Source organism: Leucoraja erinacea, chromosome 20, assembly GCF_028641065.1.
Source record: "Leucoraja erinacea ecotype New England chromosome 20, Leri_hhj_1, whole genome shotgun sequence".
Taxonomy (NCBI): Eukaryota; Metazoa; Chordata; class Chondrichthyes; order Rajiformes; family Rajidae; genus Leucoraja; species Leucoraja erinaceus.
This window is the reverse complement of record NC_073396.1, coordinates 7122799-7149972: the sequence shown is the minus strand read 5'-3', so window position 1 is coordinate 7149972 and position 27174 is coordinate 7122799. Positions and strand designations below refer to the sequence as shown.

The 27174-nt window shown below is 41.1% G+C and overlaps 1 protein-coding gene across 2 annotated transcripts in view; it reads right to left on the bottom strand.

Moving 5' to 3' along the window:
- The window catches only part of ttyh3a (tweety family member 3a), a 110737-nt gene extending 85509 nt beyond the window's left edge, over positions 1 to 25228 (bottom strand). The window contains exon 1 of one of the 2 annotated variants that reach the window (XM_055651123.1): positions 24686 to 25228. In XM_055651123.1, the coding sequence (XP_055507098.1) occupies positions 24686 to 24814 (129 nt within the window). In that variant the 5' untranslated portion in view covers positions 24815 to 25228. The remainder of the gene's footprint in view (positions 1 to 24685) is intronic. The other variant, XM_055651122.1, reaches the window with a different exon arrangement.
- Positions 25229 to 27174: the final 1946 nt, after the last annotated feature.

Below are 27174 nucleotides of genomic sequence, written 5' to 3'. Positions count from 1 at the left end.
GCTTCAATTAAGTCTTCAGAGTCAACCCATTTTAATTAGTCAAACTCTGGAACTGATGGGAAACAGTTACTAAAACTGTCCAATAATTAGCTACTACTTTTCACAGTTGATTTGTGTTCCCTTATTTCAAGACTGATATTAAAATGTGAAAGCTTATTTTGTTTCAATTTATAAGCTTGTTTAAGGAAAATGGTGCACAGTTTTTTGATTTTTCAGAAAGCTACAAGCTCATTAAGGAAATTGCATAATTTTTCCATGATAGTTGATAGAACTGCAATTTTTTTTTTTTAAATGGCCTGCCCTAAGGGTTCTTTTGTTGTTAAAACACAATGCCGTCTCCACACAGGATTTGATTGCACTGCACCAACCATTAATACCTTGTTTCAGCTAAACAATCATGTAGTGAACTAGCTGCTGGAGACAAGGAGACAAAACTCATGACTCCTCCTTGCAACCCAGATAGAAGCATAATGTACCGCTTACTAACTAAAAATTCAGGCAGATGAAATGCTTTGAACAAAAGATTAACTACATTGACAAGCACGGAGAGATCTAACAGATGTATAAATCAGGCCACAACTCAAAGCCTTTGCAAACCCACAGTTTATACACATACGTCAGCCAAATGTCATTTTCTAATTATGTTTGTATCAGATGATCCCAGTTTGGCTAGCAGCACACCCCGCTATTTGCCTCTGTGACCCCGTGATAGAGAGAGGCCCATCGACCCACCAAGTCCAACAGACCAGTGATCATCCATACACAAATGCTATCCTACACTCTAGTGAAAATTTATAGAAGCTAATTAACCTACAAACCTGCACGCCTATGGAACGTGGGAGGAAACCGGAACACCCGGAGAAAACCCATGCGGTCACAAAGAAGCTTACAAACTCCATAGACAGATCTGGAACTGGGTCTCTAGCGTTATAAGGCATCAACTCTACAGCCGTGCCATGATATGTGAAAATCAAGAAAAAGAATTACACTTAAAACATTTTTGAGCTTCTTCAAAATATTAAAAGCCTTGTATCATGATCTGTCATTGCTAAAACATAAACAGTGGCCATCTGATTCCGAAAACAAGAAAAAACTGGAATCTTTATTTAAAAAAAAACAAACAAGAAATATTGCCAAGCTCAGGAGAACCAAGCAAAAAAAAACACAAAAAAAACCCCAAAAAATAAAAGGAAAGATTGTTCATTCCAAAACGGTTCTTATAATAATGGACAGTTTTACAGCTCTTGATTAAAACTTGTGAAGAAACAAAAACTCTGGGAACTAAATATATTAAAATGACTGCAACCGCTGGAAATCTGAAATCACAGCAGGAAATGCACAGTCAGTCAATGTGGTGAAGAACAGAGTCAATGATTCAGGATGGGTGACCCTTCATCAAGCTGAATCTGCTTCTCTCTCCTGCTGTCTGGTCTGCTCAATATTTGCATTGTTTGCTCATGGACAAAGTATGTTGTGGTGTAGAAAGAGAACAAACCACATTTTTTGAAAAAAATCTAAACAATTGTGAAACCCGATCTGTCGAAGGAGAACGTGATGGCCTCAAAATTGTTTTTTCAATATAAATGTTAATTTCTACAATGCTCCACCTAGCCTGCTGGTCATATTTCTGCTTGGGCTTCAGGTTTGATTTCTCATTTGTACTGTACCAACACGAGCACATTAACACTGTACACACATGAACAGGTCCTTCAGCCCATAATGTCTGTGCTGAACACGATGCCAAGACCAACTCTTATCTGCCTGCACATAATCCACATCCCTCCATTCCCTGAAAATCCATGTACCTATCCAAAAGTTTATTAAATGCCACCACCACCCCAGCAACACTTTCCAGGCACTCACCACCCTGTGTAATAATCTTGCCCCGCACATCTCCTCTAAACTTTGTCCATCTCACCTTAAAACTATATCTTTTTGTATTTGATATTTGTATCCTGGGAAAAAGGATCCGACTGCCCACCTTATCTATACATCTCATGATTTTATACACTTCTATCAGGTCTTACCCGCAACAGCCGACATTCCACTGGAAGCAATCTAAGTCTATCTAACCTTTCCCTATATCTAATACCCCCTAACCCAGGCATAATTCTGGTAAACCTCCTCTGCACCTTTACCTATGCTTTCACATCCTTCCTGTAATGGGATGACTTGTACTACACACAATACTCCAAATGAGACCTAAAATAGTCCTATAAAGCTGCGTCTTGACTTCCTCACTCAATGACCTGACATAACGCCAAGCATATCATACGCCGCCTTTTCCACTCTATGCACTTGTATTGCAGCTTTCAGGGAGTTGCACAGCAGTAGAGTTGCTGCCTTAGTGACAGAGACCCGGGTACTATCCTGACCATGGTTGCTGTCTGTACAGAGTTTTTAAGTTCTCCCTGTGACCGCGTGGGTTTCCTCCCACACTCCAAAGACATACAGGTTTGTAGGTTAATAAGCTTTGGTAAAAAATTTATGAATTGTCCCTAGTGTGTACATGGTGCTGGTGTACAGGGTGATTGTAGGGTGACATGGACTCGGTAGGCCGAAAGGCCTGTTTCCCTGCTGTATCTCTAGTCTAAAAATCCACATTTGGTCCAAGATGGTTGTTTTCATCTTGAAATCTTAAAGATGCTTAAAAGTCACAAAATTAAAGTTTACTTTCTGAAGGACATTTGACTCATTTCTCCACCCAACCCCACCACATTCCATGTGGAACAATCTAGAATGCCTACAAGTTTACCTAATGAGAACATTGTTCCTCGGGTGCCAGTAATGTGATGATCTGGTGCAGCACTGCAGTGGAGACTATAATTAAGCTTTGTACCCCGGAATAGAAAGGACAAATTTAGCAGGATTGTAAAAATTCATTAATATACTGACATTAGTCATTTACAGTGAACTTTACTTCCACTGTATTCTTTCAATCTAGTTAATTAGTATCCAAATCATTTTGTAAACCCGATGTCCCGTCCATTTCTGATTTCTCTGCCGAGATGTATTGCTTTCTGCAGGCATTTCAATTTGCGCAGCAAACAAAGCTGCCCTGCAGGAATATTGATTACAAGTCAACAGTCAAATTTCAGTGGGTCCAAAATGCAATTTGCAAAACTAGGGCACCTGCTCATGTCAAAATGAGATCAGAAATTCCAATGAATAGACTTTGTTACCATGATTTTGGAGATGAACAGTGGAAATGTACAAGTTCTATTTATGCTCAATTACATTAGGGGCCAAATTTAATTTAGGTTGTGGGATAGTTTTTTTTTTAACATGGAATTTACACGTCATAACATATGCACACTGCATTATAAAATATACCAAGCCTGGCAAGAGATCCAGAAATAGACCAAATAAATTCACTTGCTTTAAATTTGTTTTAGCTACATGTTTATCACAATTCAGGGTGGAACCCTTCTTTACCCCGGATACGTCACCAATTATTTTTCTCCAGAGTGCAGCTTGACCCGCTGAGTTACTCCAGTATTTTATGTCTATCTTCAATATAAACAGCACCTGCAGTTCAGTCCTACATGTATTTTCATACATGTTTAGTAAGGATAAAAAATTCACAAAAAAGATTTTGTTGCTCATACCAAATAGTACGTTTCAAAAGGTAGGGTCATGCTTGGCAAACTGCATTATTTATAGTAACATTGTAAACAGAGGCAATGCTCTGAATACAATATACATGACGTGAACTTTCAAGCAACCTTTGGTCAGGTAATAAATCGCTAAACACCAGATCATGAGAGTCAGGGAGGTTGTAGTGAAAAATATATTAAGGATAAAGGTAATCACTCTGGTGAAAAGGAAATGTTTCGTAGGAATTACTTTAGACTTTAGAGATACAGCGCGGAAACAGGCCCTTCAGCCCTTCAGCCCTTCAGCCCACTGAAGCCAATTAACCTACAAACCTGTGTGGGAAGAAACCCGAGCTCCTGGAGAAAATCCACACTGTCCCAGGGAGAACATCTTGACCTCGGGTGCGGTCTGCATAGAGTTTGCACGTTCTCTCTGTGACCGCGTGGGTTTCCTCCAGGTGCTATGGTTTCCTCCCTCATCCCAAAGACATGCAAGTTTGTAGGTTAATGAGCCTCTGTAAATTGCCCCAAGTGTGTAGGGAGTGGAGAGGGAAAAGTAAAGTAAAGTAAGTTTATTGGCCAAGTATTCACATACAAGGAATTTGCCTTGGTGCTCCGCCCACAAGTAACAACATGACATACAGTGACAGTTACGAATGACTCAGAAAACACTAAACATTAATAATATTAAAACATTAATGATAAAACACCATTGATCAAGCATGTGAACCAACAAAATACCAGATCAAAGGGAGGCTTCAGATTTGTGGCTTCCAGAGGGAAGTGATTCAAAGAGTTTGTAGCCAGGGTGAGAGGGGTCAGAGATGATCTTGCCCGCTCGCTTCCTGGCCCTTGCAGTGTACAGTTCATCAATGGAGGGAAGGTTGCAGCCAATAAACTTCTCAGCTGATCGGACGATTCGCTGCAGCCTCCAGGTGTCGTGCTTGGTGGCTGAGCCAAATCAGACCATGATGGAGAAGGTGAAGACAGACTCTACGATGGCTGTATAGAATTGGACCATCATTGCCGGTGGAAGATTGTGCTTCCTCAGCTGCGTATGAAGTACATCCTTTGTTGTGCCTTTTTGACCGTGGATGGGTAGCCCCCCACTGATGATGGTTCCCAGGAACTTAAGACTCCACAGATGTGACTGTGGTGTTGTTGATGGTGAGTGGGGTGAGGAGCTCTCCTAAAGTCTACAATCAATTCCACTGTCTTAAGAGCATTGAGCTCTAGGTTGTTGCGATGGCACCATGACACCAGCTGTGACACTTCCTGCCTGTAGGCAGATTCCTCCCCATCCTGGATCAGTCCAATCAGGGTTGTGTCGTCCGCACACTTGAGAAGCTTGACAGAAGTGTCTGCGGAGGTGCAGTCGTTGGTGTAGAGAGGAGAGGAGAGAGTACGCAGCCTTGCGGTGCTCCTATGCTGAGCGTTTGCGGGTCCGAGATGTATTTTCCCAGCCTCATATGCTGCTTCCTGTCTGTCAGGAAGCTGGTGATCCACCGACAGCATGGGACATGGAACTAGCGTGATAACATAGAACCAGAACGGGTGATCGTTGGTCGGCTTGCAATTGGTGTGCCAGAGGGCCAATTTCCGTGCTGTTTCTCTCTGACAACCTCGCTCTGGCAGCTCCTCCAACATCGCTGGTGCTAAACTGTAACGGCCCTGCTGTTCCTTTGGATCGTTCAGCGACGTGGAGAGGGGGACATGCTGCATGGGCAACAGCCTGTCCTCCATGTGACATCGCCCAGGCTTGCATCCGACCACACATCACCTGCAAACTAGGATGCATCACCCATGGTCAGTCATGACCGAGAGGGGCTTACTACTCTCTCTAACAAAAGAACAGCAGCAAAATACGAAACACCCAGAAACAAGTGTGTAGAATAGGTACATTGCTGGCTTTAAAATCGCTTTCAATGCCAGTGTGAAATACAGAACTGCTGGAGCAAAATAACTTGTGCCCACTAAAAATTGTAATTTCAAAGCGTATTGGATACAGCTTCATCAATGTAACAGCAGCAGCAGTAACGCAAGAGGCTTTTTCATGCTTCCATTTTTTTACATGCTGATGAATGATGGCAATGAATTTATACTGAAGGGAAACTTCAACATGAACAAGATAGTTAGACTGCATCCACTGCAGAGTGTGGCTCTTCCTCAATTAACGACAGCACATTAATGTACATCACCAATCTATCATAAATTGTGGCATTATAACCTCTTGAGCATTTTATTGCAGTTTACAGGATAACTAATTGAAATTTGTGATATGTATTCCAGTTTATAACCTTCAGTTTAATTATAAGTAAATTTGTTGTCTCCCTACTGACAGGTTTATTGGTTCATGGTGTTCTCTCCATGTAGTGCCGACTTCCTAAAGATGAGCAGTTTAAATTCCTCATCCATGCAGGCAGCACAGACAAGATGAGTAACGAACTACAATCACCCTCAGTACAAGCCCAAGAGGGATATATCATTGCAAACTGTGAAGCTAGTTAAAGGACCTTTGGTTGAAGGGTGGGGGAGAAAAAGTAAGTGGTAGGAAGGTGTTTGTATTGGAGAATTCAATGTTCATACAATTAAGTTGCAAGCTACATAAGTAGAATATGAGGTGCTCTTCCCTTACTAGACTCACCCCATGCCTTTCCAAATGCAGGTTGGTCCTTTCTCTCACAGTTCCCTTCAGGTACTTTCGCACCACTGGTGTTAGGCTCACAGCTTCCCCTTGCAGCACTTCTTAAATAAAGATACAATATTTTTGCCATCCACAAGTGTCCCAGTACTTTACCCGTGATTAACGATGATACAAATATCTCACCTAGCAGTGAAATTCCATTGCTTCTACCTCCCGAGGAAATCACCTTGCCTGATGTCTACATCATGCCTCAGGCAGATATTCAGCTGACACTTGAACAACTATACACTGTAGTCAACATGCACCAGATAGCTCAGCTAACACTTTCACCATAGTTGCTAGGGACTTCAACAAGACCACCTTGAAGACACTTCCAGACTACCATCAGAATGTCTCATGTAGCACCCAATGATCAAAGACCCTATCACTCCAACTCTTGTCTGCAAATTGGAGAGGCAAGAGAGAAAAAAACCCATCTGACAATACTCCTCCCTGTTTACAGTAGCAACTGAACAGCGCGACTCTGGTCAAGTGGATTGCACACTACTCCATCGAACTTCTTCAGGAGCATGACGAAGAACATATTGATTGTTTGCATCATGGTCTTGCTTGGTGATTCGATCTTCAAGAACGAAAAAAACTGCAGAAAGTGGCGGCCCATTAACATAGAAACATAGAAATTAGGTGCAGGAGTAGGTCATTCGGCCCTTCGAGCCTGCACCGCCATTCAATATGATCATGGCTGATCATCCAACTCAGTATCCCGTACCTGCCTTCTCTCCACACCCTCTGATCCCCTTGGCCACAAGGGCCACATCTAACTCCCTCTTAAATATAGCCAATGAACTGGCCTCAACTACCCTCTGTGGCAGAGAGTTCCAGAGATTCACCACTCTCTGTGTGAAAAAAGTTCTCCTCATCTCGGTTTTAAAGGATTTTCCCCTTATCCTTAAACTGTGACCCCTTGTCCTGGACTTCCCCAACATCGGAAACAATCTTCCTGCATCTAGCCTGTCCAACCCCTTAAGAATTTTGTAAGTTTCTATAAGATCCCCTCTCAATCTCCTAAATTCTAGAGAGTATAAACCAAGTCTATCCTGTCTTTCTTCATAAGACAGTCCTGACATCCCAGGAATCAGTCTGGTGAACCTTCTCTGCACTCCCTCTATGGCAATAATGTCCTTCCTCAGATTTGGAGACCAAAACTGTATGCAATACTCCAGGTGTGGGCTCACCAAGACCCTGTACAATCGCATATTACCCAGTTCATCGTGTATTGACATCCCCACCATTGAAGGGGTCTACAGGAAGCACTGCCTCAAGAAAAGGCTAACATCAAAGAAGTCACAGACAGACGCCCGGCATTTCTGCTGAGCAGAGCTGGCCAAGACTCTGCAGCTGGGAGTTCAAGACCATCCAAGACAATGACAATTAAAATTGAATCTGAATCTGAATTCCAAGTGAGAGTCCGCAAAGTCTAAACTGGCTGTTCAGGGCACAATCAAGGCTTTTTGAATAAAACATTAAACTAAGATCCAGTCGATCCTCTCAGGTGGGTGCAAAAGATTTAAAACAGAGTCAAGGATATTTCGTCCAATCATGATTTTTGGCAAAAAAAGGAACCACTAGCGCCTTTTTAATTTTTTTTAAACTATTAATTTAATTCTAAAATTTCCAAATATTTAACATAAAACACAGTTTATCAATTTCAGAACAAGCCTTGTTATTTCATTTACAGCAAGACAAGTTATCCTCAATGCACAGTCTCCAGCAGACTGTCAGGAAGTTGTATTAAACCTAGGTACTGGCCTATCTCTTGGCAACAGCAGGAGAGTTTTAAACTGTGACCTTTTCCCAAATGGTCTTTAAGGCAGCTGCACCAAGTTTCAGTGCATCACTCAGCACACTGTACAGGACTTTAAAGTGCCAGTCTGTAACCATGAGTCGTTGACAATTCCTTATGCTGGAAGTGCAGCATGTTGAGCAGAGCCAAGGGCATCTTTCACAAAGTTGGTCTTGAGCAGCAGATGATAGCTGTCTCACTGTGAGCCTGGAAAAACCTGTTGCGCACGGAGCCCTGTGTTACGCAGCTGCTCAAACAGGATCTCAACAAAGACTAATGCATCTATTTCCAGACCGTCTTGGCAAATGTGCATTCCAGGAGAACATGGATGATGATCATGTTCCATACACAGCTGCTTTTTGGGGAGCAGACACTCTCAAGGCACACGAAGGACCAGACCTTCTCCTCATCAGGCTAGCCACGTCTCCATTTGTTTGCAAGTTGTGACAAAGACACATTCTGCCAGATGACCAACACTGTCAGCTCAGGAAACCAGCTGGCTAGATTCATGATTTCCACCCCCACCCCACAGGGCTTTTACAACTTTCCATGCAAACCATTGCCCAATTGTCTTGTGGGCAAATGTTCTTCAAGACAAAATGTTCTTTATAAAGGGACAGGTGGTGCAGTACTACCCAGCTGAAAGGAATGCAATACAAAAACAGACCTAACCCCATCAACTGCAATACCACAGACAGATAAACCCACAGTAGGTAATATTCTCTGGCATGCAAATACCAAGTGTTTATTGCAGTCACACACAAAGCTAGCCATCAGGATGAGAAGCATTTCGAGCTTACGTATATTGTGCATCTTCAAGGATAAATCTGGTCATTGGGTGTATGCAGCAGGCATACTAAAGGACTCATCACACCCCGCACATCACTTGTTTGCCCTTCTGCCCTCAGGAAAGCATTACTGGTCCAGCAAACCACACACCACAAGATTAACAAACAGTTTCTACCCACAAGGACATCACCCCTCTGAACTCTGTACTGAACGCACAGCCCCATAGTCAATATTTTGTACTGCCACAACACCACACTGTGAAATATTGCACATGACGTGATGTTTTTCTTGCCGTTTTGTTGGTTCCTTTGTCGTTATTATGTATCTGTTACGTTGAAGCTCCGCTCGGGCAGCGCGCCTGAAATTTGCTGTATGTATTTACAATGACAATAAAGTGTATTATTATCCTGCCCATTTTTGCTCTATATAACATGAGTAAGGCCCATACCCAGTATCTGCACTGCACCAGTTTCCAGTTTATCCGAAGATTAAAATTAGACTGTCTCCACAAATGGGTTTTATAGCACACTATTATGCAGACTAGGTTTTTATATTTGAATATTTTCTAACTATAGTGTAACAAAAAGACAGTTCACATAATAGTGTTCCAGAAAACATTAAAGGACTAATATAAATGCAAGTGTTTATTTTAGTAGTATCTGCTAAAACACATTTTGCAGATATTAATTCATACTGAAATTGATTTCATAATCAGCTGGAACAATGCCTTGGAGGTTAGAAGCTTCATGGTATTACTGACATTGTAGCTGGCAATGATCCTATACTAAGCCACAAATCTCCACACCCACAATCTTAACTGTTCACCTCTTTCACTTTATTATTTTTCTATTGCAGCCACATGTTCTCATCAGATCTTCACGAATAGGTTTATTTAAGTGATGTTACAATGGAACATTCTGTGACTCAGGTGCAGCAGGCAGTGAAGAAAGCAAATGGTATGTTAGCATTCATAGCAAAAGGATTTTAGTATAAGAGCAGGGAGGTTCTACTACAGTTGTACAGGGTCTTGGTGAGACCACACCTGGAGTATTGCGTACAGTTTTGGTCTCCTAATCTGAGGAAAGACATTCTTGCCATAGAGGGAGTACAGAGAAGGTTCACCAGACTGATTCCTGGGATGGCAGGACTTTCATATGAAGAAAGACTGGATAGACTCGGCTTGTACACGCTAGCATTTAGAAGATTGAGGGGGGGATCTTATAGAAACTTACAAAATTCTTAAGGGGTTGGACAGGCTAGATGCAGGAAGATTATTCCCAATGTTGGGGAAGTCCAGAACTAGGGGTCACAGTTTAAGGATAAGAGGGAAGTCTTTTAGGACCGAGATGGGAAAATCATTTTTTACACAGAGAGTAGTGAATCTGTGGAATTCTCTGCCACAGAAGGTAGTTGAGGCCAGTAGAAAATGGTTCCGTTAATATGATGACTCTTGTGTACTCTCAGAGTAATCTACTATTCTTACACCCATATGGTCTTACACCCATGTCTAGTAAGATTTTTACTGAACCATGTGAAAAAAAGGAATTTCACTGCTCCTAGTGCATGTGACAATAAAGTACCATTTAACTATATTTTGAAAGAATGCAGGTTTATACAACTGAAGTGATACACGCGTTTATCTTGCAGCAGAGCAAATTTGATTATTTTTAAATTTTAAAAGTTCAATGTTAGTTAAAGCTGTATTTGGAAAATTAACCTTCTGTTCACCCTAAAGAAGTCAGAAATAAAACTACTTAAAAAAAACCCTATATTATCCAAATGAAGTTAAATGGATTTGATGTCGCATACTGACAGTAGAACGTATCTTTAAAGTCACAGCGTGCTTTAGATTTACATATCCTGCACAATATTGAAATAACAAAGTGCCACTTAAAAATGTTCACAATGTACTAAAGTATATAAAGCTACCCTTCAAGTTAATTTAAAATTCAAATATACAGTATCCAATATATAAAACTGAAATGCAATTTTAAAAAATCCTGGGAAAACAGTACTTACCCAAAAAACTATTTTGCCTGCGTATTATTTCAATCTAAAAAAATAGACCAATATTCACAAAATGCAATTCGAAGTCTAGAAAGTTATAAATTATAAAAATGCAGCAGTAGACATCAACTAATAATGGTTGTTTAAAAATCATAAAGTAGGAATTGTACAGAGAAGCAAGCCTAATTTATTAGTTATGCTCCACTTTACAAGTCATGAATGGTACAAGGAGAACTAAAGCAGACGCTCATCAAAATGGAAGATTCGGATGTCATTACAATCCAACCAAATTCAAATTTACTGCTGGTAAAAAATAATTATGGTTTGTTGGGTCAGAAACAGGGAAAGAGGGAGGAGGTGGGGTATGGTTAAAAAATAGAGCTGCAGCAAGTAAGAATTTCATTGTTCATTCTGGGACACACGACAATAAAACACTCTTGAAAAGAGGGAAATGACAATGAAATATTCATATGTTACTAATATTCTCTGTATTATAATTTTTTATCTTTTCAATAGTTAAACCGTAGCATAGATTCAGAAATTAAAAAGCTTGTAGCAGGAGTAATGCATTAATCATAGGGGAATTTATAGAGTGGATAAATCAAATATCCATAATAAAGGGGAAGACAAATTCATTGAATATATACAAGATGTTTTTCTGGATAAATTGAGGAAGGGCTACCTTAAATGTATGCATTGCAATGAGAAAGGGTTAATTAATAACCTTGCTGCAAAGGGACATTCAAGGAATCATATGACATGATTAAATAGTTACATGATTTGAAATCTATTCTGTCCATTTCCTAACTAGAATCTTAACTGTACAAAGAAAACTATGAAGATATGAATAGCAAATTAACGAATTGCAATGGTTGGTTGGGAAACTGCATTAAAACGGTATGACAGAAGAGAAGAAATGGGCTGCATTCAACACAACACACAATTTGCAAATAAACGTTTGAAGCACAAAAACATAACACAAAAATTATTCCGCTTATGACTGACAAAAGTTAAATATAGCATTAAAATTTTTAAAAGCTTGTAAAGTACCAGAAATAGCATTAACCCCGAGGATTGGAAGCACTTTAGAATTATTATAGGGAAGAGAGAATATGAGAATGAACTGGAGAAAAAATATAAAACATAAGATCTAGCAATAGATACTGGATGCATTGGTCATCTTTCAGAGTTTCGGATTCTCAAATGGTTCCTACAACTTGGAGGGTACCAAATGTCATCCCATTATTTCAGAGAAAAAAAAACTTGAAACCACTGACCAATTACACATTCAAGACTAAAAGGGTTAGAATCTATAATGAACATAATAACAGAACACAAAAAATATCACACAGCCTTTATATAACGCTGATGTAATTGAATAACTTTAACACCTATGTTATGAGATACTAACATAAGTTAAACTAACATAAACCCAATTTTGGAACCACTTCCACCGCTACAATTTATAGCAGGGATTCAATGTTTGTGACTGTTAATCCTTGTCCAAAATTTATTGCTCCCTCCTTAGTGTGGCAATTTCAAAGGAATTTTCACAAACAAACGAGTTGTTTTCAAATGCAAAGTTCTTTTTATCAGATAAAAATGTATTTTTGTTACCCAGTCAGCTAAGAAAAACTTATTTCCTTCCTTGAATCTGGAGAGCAATCAAAGCAACTGAAGCAATAAAGGCCTTTCCAGAGACATAACAGAACACATATGTGAAGTATTTATCCACTTCTCTTGTCAATTTTGACATTGAATCAGCTTTTTTATTGACAAGAATTGTTCGACCAATAGGTTCATATCATTGTTTTAAATTGGTTTATTGTGGATGTGGTCCTGTTTTCTCATCTTCTCCACTGTGTACAAGTGGCATAGTTTGAACAGTTCAGGTCCATGCACACCAGTTTAAGAGAATCGTGTGTTTTATTGTCATATGTCCTGAAACCCCAGAACAATGAAATTCTTGCTTGCAGCAGCACAACAGAACATATCTATCAAAGATAGATACAAGATGCTGGAGTAACTCCACAGGACAGGTATCATCTCTGGAAAAAAGGATAAGGTGACATTTGATGTCAAGATCTTTCTTCAGGCTGAGAGTTAGGGAGACAGAGGGCAACAAATCTAACCTAATCCTTACCCAACCAACAGCAGAACTTCAGAAGTAACCCAAGCATTTTTGCAACAATATGTCATTGTTTTTGTAAGGATAGATCCTCAGCTGCCATCACCTTTTTCCTCATCATAGGCTTCCATCTCCTCAACAATCTATGACCTTATCCTGCCATTCACTCTTGCTCTGCCTTAGACTCTGTGGGGGGAAAGGGTCTGCATTAACTAGATCACCATCTAGCCCACCACTTCTGCTTAATAGCAGGATTTCACCCTGTTGCCAAAAGGAACATAATTGCAGAAATGGCACACTAATGAAAATCAACTTGATAAAACATGCTGACATCAAAAAAGGACAATTGATAAGCAACCATCCAAAGACTTCATTTCATAAGAGTACGTCAGCATTGGCAAGAATATTATGTGAAACACCTAAAAACAAACATTACTTGAAGTACACAACTCATTGAAACAGTAAAAGCTAAAACACTTTTTGCAAAATAATACAAATGTTTCAATCTACTTGTTCATGCATCAAAAATTAGGCATCCATCAACAGAACTGTACAATGAAAGAAAATCTGGACTCTACCAAAACAAAACCTGCAAACAGACTGCACTCCAGTGATAAATATTTCTGTTTTGGGTTGAAATTTCAGTTTTGACACAAGGTAGCATTCTGAAATATCAACTCTATTTCAATTTCCATTTCATCCAGGAAAATGTTTGTAGCATATAACAAAGCTTTATGCTACTTTGAATGCGTTGTTAACTTTAAATGTAACAAGAACCTCATAACATTTGATTTCCTCATTCTACATTTTGTAAACTATAGTAGATTTGAAATTCTACCTAGCACACTGGTAATTCAAAGCATGAGAACTGGATGAACAAAAGGTGCACTTGCTTTGCACATTCAGATCCTCAAACAAAAACAAATTATTTTGAAGTGTGGCTACTGATGTTTCACATTAATTGCCAGCAAACACTCTGCACATTGCAAGGTCTCAAAAAGATAACAAAAATATCAAAGCATTTGATTCCCATATTAGTTGGAGAATAGGTAGGAAAGAACTGCAGATGCTGGTTTAAATCGATGGTAGACTCAAAATGCTGGAGTAACTCTGCGGAGGCAGCATCTCTGGAGAGAAGGAATAGATGACGTTTCGGGTTGGAAGAAGGGTCTCTACCCGAAACGTCACCCGTTCCTTCTCTTCAGAGATGCTGCCTGACCCACTGAGTTACTCCTGCATTTTGTGTCTACCTTTAGTTGGAGAATATAAGGCAGAGCTCTTGTGCTCTTTATAAATTGCCTTGGGATTGATTAATACTTTAAACAGCAAAAACGACTGAAATTAAATACTAATGCAAGAGATGCTATTATGAAGAAGGGTCTCGACCCGAAACATCGCCAATTCCTTCTCTCCATAGATGCTGCCTCACCCGCAGAGTTTCTCCAGTATTTTGTGCCTACCTTCGATTTTACAAGCATCTGCAGTTCTTTCTTAAACACCACTATTATATTACTTCGTTAGTGCTGTTCTGAGGAACCATTCCAGTTTCAATGTTCAAGTCTCTGAAATGCAACTTTAATATTTCTCTCAACAGTTTCGCTAGATTAAAGAAGTTGCTAACACTCAGGTTTTGTGAATTCAGGCGACTGATGAGCAAGTCTTTTCCACCGTTGGGGCAAGCGATACTTTGCAGCGATTGGCCAGTGAATAACTTATCAGCTCTCTTAGGTAAGCCTTCTGTGTGCTCAGAATGCATAAACCTGAGGTTGTCAGTGCCATCCCGAAATGCTTCGCCTCCACTTTAAGCAATCATGGGCCAGAGGTTCTGAACAGTCAATAAAGAAATTGAATTTTGCAAATACAATTTCCCATGCAGTTAAGATTTCAGCTACCACTGAACTAACTTGAGAATTGATTTTAAGTAACAACTCTTTCAAACTAATAGCAATATTTTTAAAACATCTTGTCATACTCCATCTTTGCTATTTGGACATAAGTACATGACCCGAATCTAGAACTATTTGCTAGCCAATGTGTTTTTTTTTTAATTAAGAGCAGTACCTGAGGAAATGGACTGTTCATGCATTCAATTCAGAAAAATTTGCCTCTCCAACAAGAAGAGAATTTGGACTCTACCATCAAATCATGGCCACCCTGTGCCTTGCCTCCATTTCCCCGACCGTGGCGTTGACTGGCAGGAGAGGAGACCAATCTGCGTAGCGCTGACTGACTGAAGAGACCAATCTGCGCATGCACGTTTTTAAAGATTTTTAAACCTTAATAACGTTTAAAATATACCATAGATCGGAACAGAATTTGGTGCACTTGCAGCACACGAGAATGGTGATTAAGGTGACGAACAATCGTAGCGCTATTGTGTACAGTTCTTGCGCAAATAGAAAAACCACGCAAACCAGAAGAGCACAAGATAAGAGTTTTAGTTATGTATGTATAGATTTCAATGTTACTGGCAGTTTTGGAACATTCGCTCCCAGTCCTAATAGTTAGGTTCAACAGCATAATTAACAGCCATTTTAGATCAGTCTTTCTTTCAATATAAACTGTTTAATCCCCATAGAAGCCATTTCCTCCTAACTTGGCAAAAGCCCAAAGCTTTGTTTCTGCTTCTTTATCTCACCGTTTTCTTTCAAATTATGAGCAAAAATGTTCCAAGCTTTCAGAGTGGAGTCCTTGGGGTGAAATCAATTTGACTTTTTGCTTCCTCAGTTTACAGATGCATCTCTAATTTCTACTATATACATTCTCCTTCAAGAATTTAATGGGTGATTATAATGGATGAACAAAGTTTAATATTTCATGAGAAGTGAGGAAAAAAATATTGTGGTTTATATAAGGGCCACCAATCTAACCAAAGAACGGCAAGGTATCTGGCTGTCAAGCAACATTGATCAGTTTAAATATCAATGCAACTCATTGGAGTACAAAATCAATTATTCATTTACATTTAGAACTAATACATAATGAGAACAAATATTTTTTTAATTCAATATATACATTTTCTGACTGGATATGAAAGACATATACTGAAATATTGTACTGATCATACTGAACGCCAAGGCAAGGCTCAAAGAGCCTACTCATATTTTCCTTCCTTCATAAATGACTTGGAGTCAAATGGTAAAAGCACTCTTCTGTGCGAAACTTCCATTATATTTTTATGCACACAAAATGTGGCATCTCAGAAACACACCATGAATAACATTGCCAGCCTATTTCAGCTTAGCAACAGAGTTTAAGGCAAAAGGGAAAATAAAAATCAATTGCGTTTGATCCCCTCATAAACGTCAACTTCCTCCTCTGGGCCTAAATTAGATCTTAAGCTCCAACGACGGGCATCAAAACAGTGAATGATGGGAATATTTAGCAGTGTTTGTGGAAACAGCTAACATGAAGGTCAAGGTCCCTTTATCACAACTCAATGTCTAACCTGCTGTGTATTTTCACCATTTTCTGTTTTAATTTCAGATTTATTTTATGCCAGCGTTTAGTATTTACAATTTCACCGCAATAGACTTGCTGCCAGTGTATTTCAGGAAGCAATCTGGGCCTTTTCTGTCAATCTGAATTAATAGAGTAGCATTAATAGATCTCAGTTTTTTAGAACTTCAAGCTTAACCTCCTTATCGCTAAGAAGGAAATGTAAATGAAAGTTAATTCTATATCCCTCTAACCTTCTGCAACACTGCTGAAGCCATTCTACCATCTGATTTCTTGGAAGGGGAATTTTGAAATCTACTGTAAAGTACAAATATAATTGAAAGGCTTCACTGTAAAACTACCGGTGCATTGCTTATCAGCCATGATCATATTGAATGGCGGTGCAGGCTCAAAGGACCGAATGGCCTACTCCTGCACTTATTTTCTATGTTTCTATGTTACACATTAATTCATGCCAATTATTACATTTTATAGCCAATGTTTATGTTCATCTGAGTGGAAGAACAATTTTATTAATTTCAAATTAACTCATTACCCTTGTTATTTATAGAATTCCATTCTTGGCAGCTCTATAAGATCAGCTGGCTATACACTGCATTTCACCCAAGTCAATAGTTATAAGAGTTTTATATAATAAATCACATATATTGTACCTTCAAAGTAAAAAAAACATTGAATGTTACAACAATCAAGGAGGGGCTTTTCATATGGACAATTGTGGGCTTGAAAACATTTTTAAAGAGCTGCAGTGAGATGGAAATTAATTTTGTGTATGACCCCCGCTCAGAGGCCCGTTTTGTTCTTGTGTTCATTAAGCAAAAAAAGTACGAGGATTAAAAACTAACTTAACCTGCTGATTTTTAACTAAGTGTACCATTCTATAGGCTGACAATTGTTAAAAAATATACAAATTTTACAATTAACAAGCCAACGACTATTTTAGATTTGCATGGAATCTTTTCAGTTTACACACATCTCCATCAATTAAAGAAATGTTGAATATGATTGGCATTAGATATAGTTCAATATTCTATGGGCCAAAGCAATAAATTGTGTTTAGATATCACAGCAATTACCTCATCTCAAATATTATATTCCCACAAACTTTAATCATCAACAGGAATGTGCCAACTATTACTTACTTTGAGAAAATATCTACCCTTGTAAATTATAATGAACACTTTCCTGTGAAGATTGTGGTTAGTCCAATGCCTACGCAAGACAAATGTTGAATACTAGGCACAAATACAATGAAAGAAGCATTCAACAGCAAACTACAACTTTGTGAAGTGAAAAAGCAAACTAATTTTTCCTTTTCCTACTCACTTTAGCCAATCTTTCTTTCTGTACCCAATATGACATTGAATTAACTCGCGATATATCACTTCATATCAGATTTTCTGTATTATCCAAGTCAAAACACGTTGGATACTGAACTCATTTGTCAATCAGCCTATTCATTTATGTCTTAAATGTCATTTCCCTCACCAAGATCAACTTTCACTTTCAGCCAGTTTTGGTGGGCAAATTATGTCAAGCTGAAGGATGCAAAGTCAAGTCTAACAAACACCGGAAACCATTAACTGCCCCGTCACAGCAAGGTCTAACCTGATATTAAATTCAGTACGGAATTAATTATTTTAATTCAGTTCAATAAGGATGTAAAGTTCAGTTAAAACATCAAAACCAGGCCTGGTTTGGCAACTCGAACGCTCAGGAATGAAGAAGATTGCAAAAAGTGGTGTACACTGCTCAGTCCATCACGGGTATTGACCTCCCTGCCATCGAAGGGATCAACAGGAGTTACTGCTTCAAAAAGGCAGGCAGCATCATCAAAGACCCACATCACATGCTTATTTCACTCCTGCCAACTGGAAGAGGGCATAGGAGCCTGAAAACTGTAACATCCAGGTTCATAGAAACATAGAAATTAGGTGCAGGAGTAGGCCATTCGGCCCTTCGAGCCTGCACCGCCATTCAATATGATCATGGCTGATCATCCAACTCAGTATCCCGTACCTGCCTTCTCTCCATACCCCCTGATCCCCTTAGCCACAAGGGTCACATCTAACTCCCTCTTAAATATAGCCAATGAACTGGCCTCAACTACCCTCTGTGGCAGAGAGTTCCAGGGATTCACCACTCTCTGTGTGGAAAAAAGTTCTTCTCATCTCGGTTTTAAAGGATTTCCCACTTATCCTTAAGCTGTGACCCCTTGTCCTGGACTTCCCTAACATCGGGAACAATCTTCCTGCATCTAGCCTGTCCAACCCCTTAAGAATTTTGTAAGTTTCTATAAGATCCCCTTTCAATCTCCTAAATTCTAGAGAGTATAAACCAAGTCTATCCAGTCTTTCTTCATAAGACAGTCCTGACATCCCAGGAATCAGTCTGGTGAACCATCTCTGCACTCCCTCTATGGCAATAATGTCCTTCCTCAGATTTGGAGACCAAAACTGTACGCAATACTCCAGGTGTGGTCTCACCAAGACCCTGTACAACTGCAGTAGAACCTCCCTGCTCCTACACTCAAATCCTTTTGCAATGAAAGCCAACATACCATTCGCTTTCTTTACTGCCTGCTGCACCTGCATGCCTACCTTCAATGACTGGTGTACCATGACACCCAGGTCTCGCTGCATCTCCCCCTTTCCCAATCGGCCACCATTTAGATAATAGTCTGCTTTCCCGTTTTTGCCACCAAAATGGTTAACCTCACATTTATCCACATTATACTGCATCTGCCAAACATTTGCGCACTCACCCAGCCTATCCAAGTCACCTTGCAGTCTCCTAGCATCCTCCTCACAGCTAACACTGCCCCCCAGCATAGTGTCATCCTCAAACTTGGAGATATTGCCTTCAATTCTCTCATCCCGATCATTAATAAATATTGTAAATAACTGGAGTCCAAGCACTGAGCCTTGCGGTACCCCACTAGTCACTGCCTGCCATTGTGAAAAGGACCCGTTTACTCCTACTCTTTTGCTTCCTGTTTGCCAGCCACTTCTCTATCCACATCAATACTGAACCCCCAATGCCGTGTGCTTTAAGTTTGTATACTAATATCTTATGTGGGACCTTGTCGAAAGCCTTCTGGAAGTCCAGATACACCACATCCACTGGTTCTCCCCTATCCACGCTACTAGTTACATCCTCGAAAAATTCTATAAGATTCAGGAGGAGCTTATTCCACCAGTCCTTTAAACAATACAATAAAACACTCAACTCTACTGTATGCACAGATGATGCTGATAGGTCTTAAATGCCATTCACTGCATGACCAGACGCATTTGATTTTGTTTTTAAATTGCACACTTTTTATAAATATTATAAAAAAATTCTAAGAATGATTTTTGTCATAACACCTAAAATTGTTAAAGCCTAAAGGTCTTAGGGGGGTGTAGATCAAATTGTAAACATGTAGATGACACAAAATCTGGAGAGGCAGTGAGCTGTCATGATGGATATATATAGACTGGTGAAAATAGTTGGAAATTAAAATTTAATGTTGGTAAATATAAAGTGTGACGTCATTCACATATGTGTCAAGAAATCTGAGTTGGGGGTAAGGGGAGTGTTTATTGTTTCTTTCCTCAAATTGCATGAAAGCAAATTTTTTAAATTCTATTTCTCAGATTTTTGGGAGATTTGAGAGGTCCATAAGGATGAATTTCCATTACGCAAACTGCTGTAACATTGGAAATCACCTGTATAGATTCTACAGGCCATTGTCATGGCTATTATGTAACTGCTATCTACAAATACACCCAGCAGAGAAATATGATTCAAATCTTTTTATCTCTGATTTGTTTCCATGGTAAAGTTGACAAAATAGGAAGTACTCTTTGTGGATAATGCAAAAGTCACTGTGCGATCCACCAAGAAATGTTCGGTTTACTTTTTAAATTTTCAGCATGTCCAATTTTGCCCATTAAAGGCTTCCTCTTTGCAATTTCGCATTCACTGTCAATATGTAGCAAGCACTTAACTAATTGTGAAGTGAATCAATGAAAAATACAGATAAACTACCTCTTAGTGTTGTGTACAGAATTAAGTTTTTACAACACTAAACGCAATAATCCTGGCTAAAATACAAATAATGATTACCCACATAATCAATAGGGAATCTGTTCTCTCCTGTAAAGTGTTAAGCCCCTGTCCCACTTAGGCTATTTTTTCGGCTACTACGGTCACGGGGTGATGCCTGTATGGTCGTGAGTAGTCTCCTCAAGTCGCCTAAAGAGTCGTAACGTTTTTCTGGTCGCTGCTGGATTTCGAAATGTTCAAAACTTTTCGCTGACTGTGGGCATGACGTAGCTTGTCTTCTCCTGTCATAGGTGCTGTCATAGGTTGTTGCCAGGATGACGCAGGTTGTCACCCAGTGACGATCGTTGTCGACGGGTGCTGACTTCAGTGAATTCCATTGGCGACTACCTACGTCAACCGGCGACTGAATTGTCTTCAGTTGTCACCGACAAGGCCGTTGCTTTTTCGTAGGCTGTCGCGGGTGGACGTAGGTTGACTTTGGTTGTTGCCTGTGTGGTCGTAGGTTGTCGTAGGTGGACGTTCTAATGGGTCGCTGGTTGTGGGCAGCTTGCTGAAGCTTGATGTCGACTAGGTGGTTGGTTGTCGTAGCTTGTCGTAACTTATCGTGGGGGGGACCCAGTTGCCGCTTTTTTTCGGTAACCTGCTATGACCGCGACAGTCGCCGAAAAAAATTTTGCCTAAGTGGGACAGGCCCTTTAGTCTATTTTCCTCTCATGATAATGTCCTTCATTATTGCATTCATCACAGCTTCATTACTGCATAATCTCTTCATATATTAAGCATTCCGTAATTCATCCAAATGTATCTCCTACATTTAATATATACAAAGCATTTTGAATTTCCTGAATTCAATCAAAGTACCCATAACATGCACCACAGAAATTAAAATTACTCAGATCATCCCTAAAAGCTCCTACACTTGTCATCATTGTAATTTACAAATGCTACTTGCATTCCAAGGCAGTAATGGTCCATGTTGAACCAGTATTTTCATTTTACACCCACAAACACAATTGTGTGCATAGAATATGAAAACAATTCTTGAGCTCATATTTGCAAAGTTCAGAAATCACTGCAAAATTATCCAGGTCGCTTCATAAAGAAAATTGAGTACCAAGTTCAAGTTCAAGTGAGTTTATTGTCATGTGTCCCTGTATAGGACAATGAAATTCTTGCTTTGCTTGAACACACAGAAAATAGTAGGCATTTACTACAAAACAGATAAATGTGTCCATATACCATGATATAAATATATACACACATGAATAAATAAACTGGTAAAGTGCAAATAACAGAAAGTGGTTATTAATAATCAGAGTTTTGGCTGAGCCAGGTTTAATAGCCTGATGGCTGTGGGGAAGTAGCTATTCCTGAACCCGGTTGTTGCAGTCTTCAGGCACAAACATTCACTTTTTATTAAAAAACTTATCGAGATGAGTAATATCCAAATTTGCTCAAAAATTGTAAATATTGCTGTGCTGGCCCTCATACATAATAGCCAGATATCCACATTCACCAGAGATGCTGCCTGATCCGCTGAGTTACTCCAGCATTTTGTGTCCATTTTTGGTGTAAACCAACATCTGCAGTTCCTTCCTACGCTCTATATTCAAATACCCACACATCATACAAAACCCAAACACAGTGTGACAGTGTTGCATTGACGATGGCTGTCATGGCTAACGTGGTATTGTTTATCCCTGAATCTCTTGATTGAGATATTAAACAGATCTCATTTGTTCTCACTTGTGGATCCAAAACATTCCAGAGCTATTCCGATCAGATAAATTATCTCCAGTAGCCTGCAAATATATATCTTTAAATAAGCATTACTAAATGGTTATTGGTGCAAACCTGCTGCATGTTAATTGGCTGCCACATGTCTATGGACTTCAAAAGTACTTAACTGATTCTAAAACTTTGTGGGAGGAGGGCAGTGGGGGCAGACATGAAAATAATTGGATAAATATAAATCACCTCCATTTACTCAATTACCTTTTTACCAAATATTTCCAAACCTGGCTGCGGAAAGCTCAATGCAGAAATTGCTAACTTTCTGCGTCACTGTAATATTTTCAAATAAAGTGCTTTAATCTTGGTATATCGTGATGTGCTAACTAATGCGAATGGGAAGATATTTTGTAACTTCCTTCCCTTGCAATACGTAGCAGAATAGGACTTGCTTTCTTGCTTGACCATAGGGAAGAAATATTTCCATTATGATTCAGCTACTGTTTCAATGCTAGGGTGTGGACAGAGTGTACAGTGACATATCTAGGATGAGCATCAACATATCCCACGCAACTGACAGAAACTCTATGAACATCTGGCTCATTTCCAGAACCATTGAAAATAAGCGTTATAATGAAGTTATAAAATAAAAGCAATGAAAATAAGCCTACTCAAAAAAAGTCATACATTGTGGAAAGAAAACCTTCAGCCCAACAACCATGCCAACCAAGATGCCCAATCTAACTCTGCCCCATTTGCCAATGATTGATCCACATCCCTCAAACCTTTCCTATCCGCGCAGCTGAGCAAACACCTTTTAAATATTATTATTGAACCTGCCTCAACGACTACTTCTGGCACCTTGTTCTAGATATCCACTACCTTGTGTGGGAAAAAATGCTCCCAAGTTCCAATTGAATCTTTTCCCTCTCACCTTACTTCTATGCCTCTAGATCTTCCTGTGCTTTCACTATCAATACCCCTTAAGATTTTGTACAGTGCTATAAAATCACCCCTCATTGATAAAACTCGGATTCCCCACTAATTCTCATGTTAACACCTTTATTTTCATACATTTTTTGAAGAAAATACACCATTCAATGGATACTCTCATGGTCAATATAACAATGTATATTCCAACATGCATTTTGCACGCAGCTACGCAATCTAATCGCTAAGCCCATCCCCACCAGTGACACAATTCACTCAGACATTTAAAACTACAAATTTCGGCCCGTTAAGCTATCGTCCACTTCGAATCCTGCTCAAAAACAACATGCAGTTCCCTGCCTCTCCCTTCCCCCAAAATCATCAGTGGGAGGAAAAGGAGCATCTAATCTGCAGAAAGCGCATGTACACATTTGCACAGTCGTCACCGGGTTTACAATGAGAGCGTCCCCACGCAACCGCACTAAAAAAAAGTTGCAGCGATTACTTGTGGCGGCTGTAAATAGCTGCCGAGAACTTCTCATCTATTATGCAAACTCTTCTCCCCCCTTCCCCAAAGCAATGGTGCGACGTGCACAGAAACATGGAGGTGCAACACTCCTGACCATAACATTGCATATGTAGGCAGTAAGAATGCATTAATTGTTTTGGAAACACAAGGAACTGCAGATGTTGCAAGCCAAAGTGCTGGAGGAACTCAGGCAGCATCTGGGGGAGGGAAGAACGTCGTTTTGATTCAGGACCCTTATTCGGACTGATTGCAGAAAACTTAGGAAGGGGGAGGGGAGAGGAATGCAGTTTCTCCCAGTTTCTCTCCCCCCCCCCCACCGTCCTCTCCCTCACTTACTACGAAAAGCCTGAAAAAGGATCCCAAAGTGAAATCTATGTTCTCCAGAAATGTTGCCTGACCTGCTTAGCTACCCCAGAATGGTTAAGAAGGAACTACAGATGCAGTCTGTGAAGAAGGGTTTCGGCCCGCAACGTTGCCTTTTTCCTTCGCTCCATAGATGTTGCTGCACCCGCTGAGTTTCTCCAGCTTTTTTGTGTACATTAGCTACTCCAGAACATGGACAGAAGACGTTCTGGTTTGGGACCCCTTCTTCAGGCTGATTGTAGTGGGGATACAAAGCTGGAAACCCGAGGAGGGGGGTGGATGATTACAGCTATTTCCTCCTTACTACAATCAATCTGAGGGGTTGGTTCTTGGGTCCATGTTCTCCAGAGATGCTGCCTGACCCCACTGGCTTACTCCAGCACGTTGTGATTTTGCTCACGATCCCCAGCATCTGTAGACAGACAGTTCCTTGTGACTCAACTTCGTGCTGGCCGGCTGGTGTGTGTGTGTGTGTGTGTGTTTGCAGATGGTAAATAACATAACTGACCAAAGATCCTATAGCTCTGCTATAGGATCTTTGTAACTGACTGGCCGAGCCCGCGGTGCAACGACAATTGCCTAGCTGCCTTCCCCGTCTCCGAGGCGCCTCCCTTACCTGCTGGTACTGGGTGTCCTCGGGGTGGAAGTCGCTGTTGACAACCTCCAGCTGGAGGTTGAAGTGAGGGAGACGGTGGAGCAGGTTGACCCACCATGGGGGCGAGTAGTTCACGGCCGCCGCCGCCATCGGGCTGGAGCCGGAGCCGGAGCCGGAGCCTGCGTCTGATCCCGCAGCCTGCACACTCCGGGAGCGAGGTGGAAGGGAGAGAAAGGCGGCGGGAGGAGGAGGAGGAGGAGGGGGGACGGGGATGAATAACAACAACTCACTCCATCCCTCCTCAGATCCGCCCGCCGACGCTGAGGTAAAATTGAAAAAAAAAACCTTCTCCTCCGCCTCCGAAACACAACACTTCGATGTAAAAATCTCCCTCTTTCGCGGTTAATGTTTAGTTAATGAAGAGAGGGACGAGATCTGTGGAGATTTTCAGCGATCTTTTCCTTCCCTCAGTCCGCCGTGAAGGCGGCCAGCAGATGGCGGGCGCTCGGCTCCGCACTCGCTCGGGCGGGAGGGGGTGACTCACCCACCCCCCTCCCTCCCCCTCCCCCTCCGCAACGGCAGCCCAGTCCCTGGAGAGGCCGGGGGGGGGGGGGGGGCGACCCCGTGCACCGCGCCCGGCCGGGCCTGAGGAGGTGGGCGGTCGGGCTCGAAGGAGGTGGGGTCCCGCTCGCCGCCGCCGCGTTCCCCGAGTTCCGCTGCACTTCTCGCCCTCCGAGTGATTTGCCTCTGGGACGACGGTTTGCCCCAATCGAAGGTGTTGCTGCTAGATTTTTTTTTTCCCCCACTGACGACGATTACCGGTCACCGTCTGCAAACCGAACCAGTCGCTCCGGCGCCAGGTGAAGCCCGCGGCTCAGCAGCGCCGCTCAGCCCCCCCAGTGCCCGCTGCGCGAACTGCAGCTTCCCTGCCCCCCCTCTCCTACTGTTGCAAATTATTCTCAGCTGCCGCTGGTATGTATAGCCCCATGTTTGATAGATTATGTCACAGACCGAGGATCTCAATGCACTTTCTGCTAATGAAGTACTGTACTACAGATGTGTAATCACTGTTGAAATGCACGAAACATTGCAGGCAATTTGAATACAGAAAACTCTCTCTGGAAGCAGTGCGGTAATCTGTATTTAATGTTACTGATTGAGGGTTGAATACCAATTACTAGGTTGTGGATAACTCTCGTCATGGGTAATGCTCACTCCAAAACATTGCTTGGCAACTGGACAGTCTTCTATGAAATAGTGCACTAAGATCTTTTATATCATAGAAACATAGAAAATAGGTGCAGGAGTAGGCCATTCGGCCCTTTCAGCCTGCACCGCCATTCAATATGATCATGGATGATCATCCAACTCAGTATCCTGTACCTGCCTTCGCTCCATACCCCCTGATCCCTTTATCCATCATTGAGATCGGATGTGGTCTCAATTTAAAGGTCTCATCTGAAGGACAATGTCTTTTGACGGCAAGAGAATAGACACCAAATGCTGGAGCAACTCCAGGTATGAACAGTTTAAGAAGTAACTGCAGATGCTGGAAAGGTACCTCTAGTTTCCCCTCTCCCCTGACTCTGAAGAAGGGTTTCAACCCGAAACGTCACCTATTCCTTTTCTCCAGAGATGCTGCCTGACCCGCTGAGTTACTCCAGCATTTTGTGTCTATCTTCGGTGTAAACCAGCATCTGCAGTTCCTATACACAGCCAAGAGAATGGGTTGAGAGGGAAAGATCAGCCATGATCAAATGGTGGAACAGGTTCGACCCTAATTCTATATCTGTATTTTATGGTCTTCACCTCTCAGCATTGTCAGTCTACATTTTTGTTCCACAAATCTCTAGAGTGCCTTAATGGATAGAGAAAGCCAACCAACAAATAAGTCTATGCTTTCCATGAATTAAAAAAAAAGGCTGGAACTGTGCAGTATCTGTGGAAGCAAAATGGGTAGGTCGATGTTTCAGGTCGAGACTACCAAGTCCACACCAATCAACCAACATCTTGCACTAGTTCTGTTAATAGACACCAAAAGCTGGAGTAACTCAGCGGGTCAGGCAGCATCACTGGAGAAAAGGAATAGGTGATGTTTCGGGTCCACCAGCAATGTCACCTTTTCCTTTCCTGTCTGACCCGCTGAGTTACTCCAGCTTTGGTTTGAACCAGCATCGGCAGTTCCTTCCTACACACTAGTTCTGTTATCCTAGTTGCACACGAGGGGCAACTAACCAATTAGAAGCCAATTAACCCACAGACCTGCACGTCCTTGGAATGTGGGAGGAAACCCACATGGCCACGGGGATAAAGTGCCAATTCCGTACAGACAGCATCGGTATTCAGGATCGAACCCGGGTCTCTGGCGCCGTGAGGCTGCAACTCTAACAGCTGCGCCACTGTGCCGCCCTATGTATTCTCTTTCTGGTTGAAAAACAAGCAGCTAATGATTTAATGTCAACCCCACGGCCTAATTTTGTGTGCTTTTACCATGGTTTTTGCACGTGTAT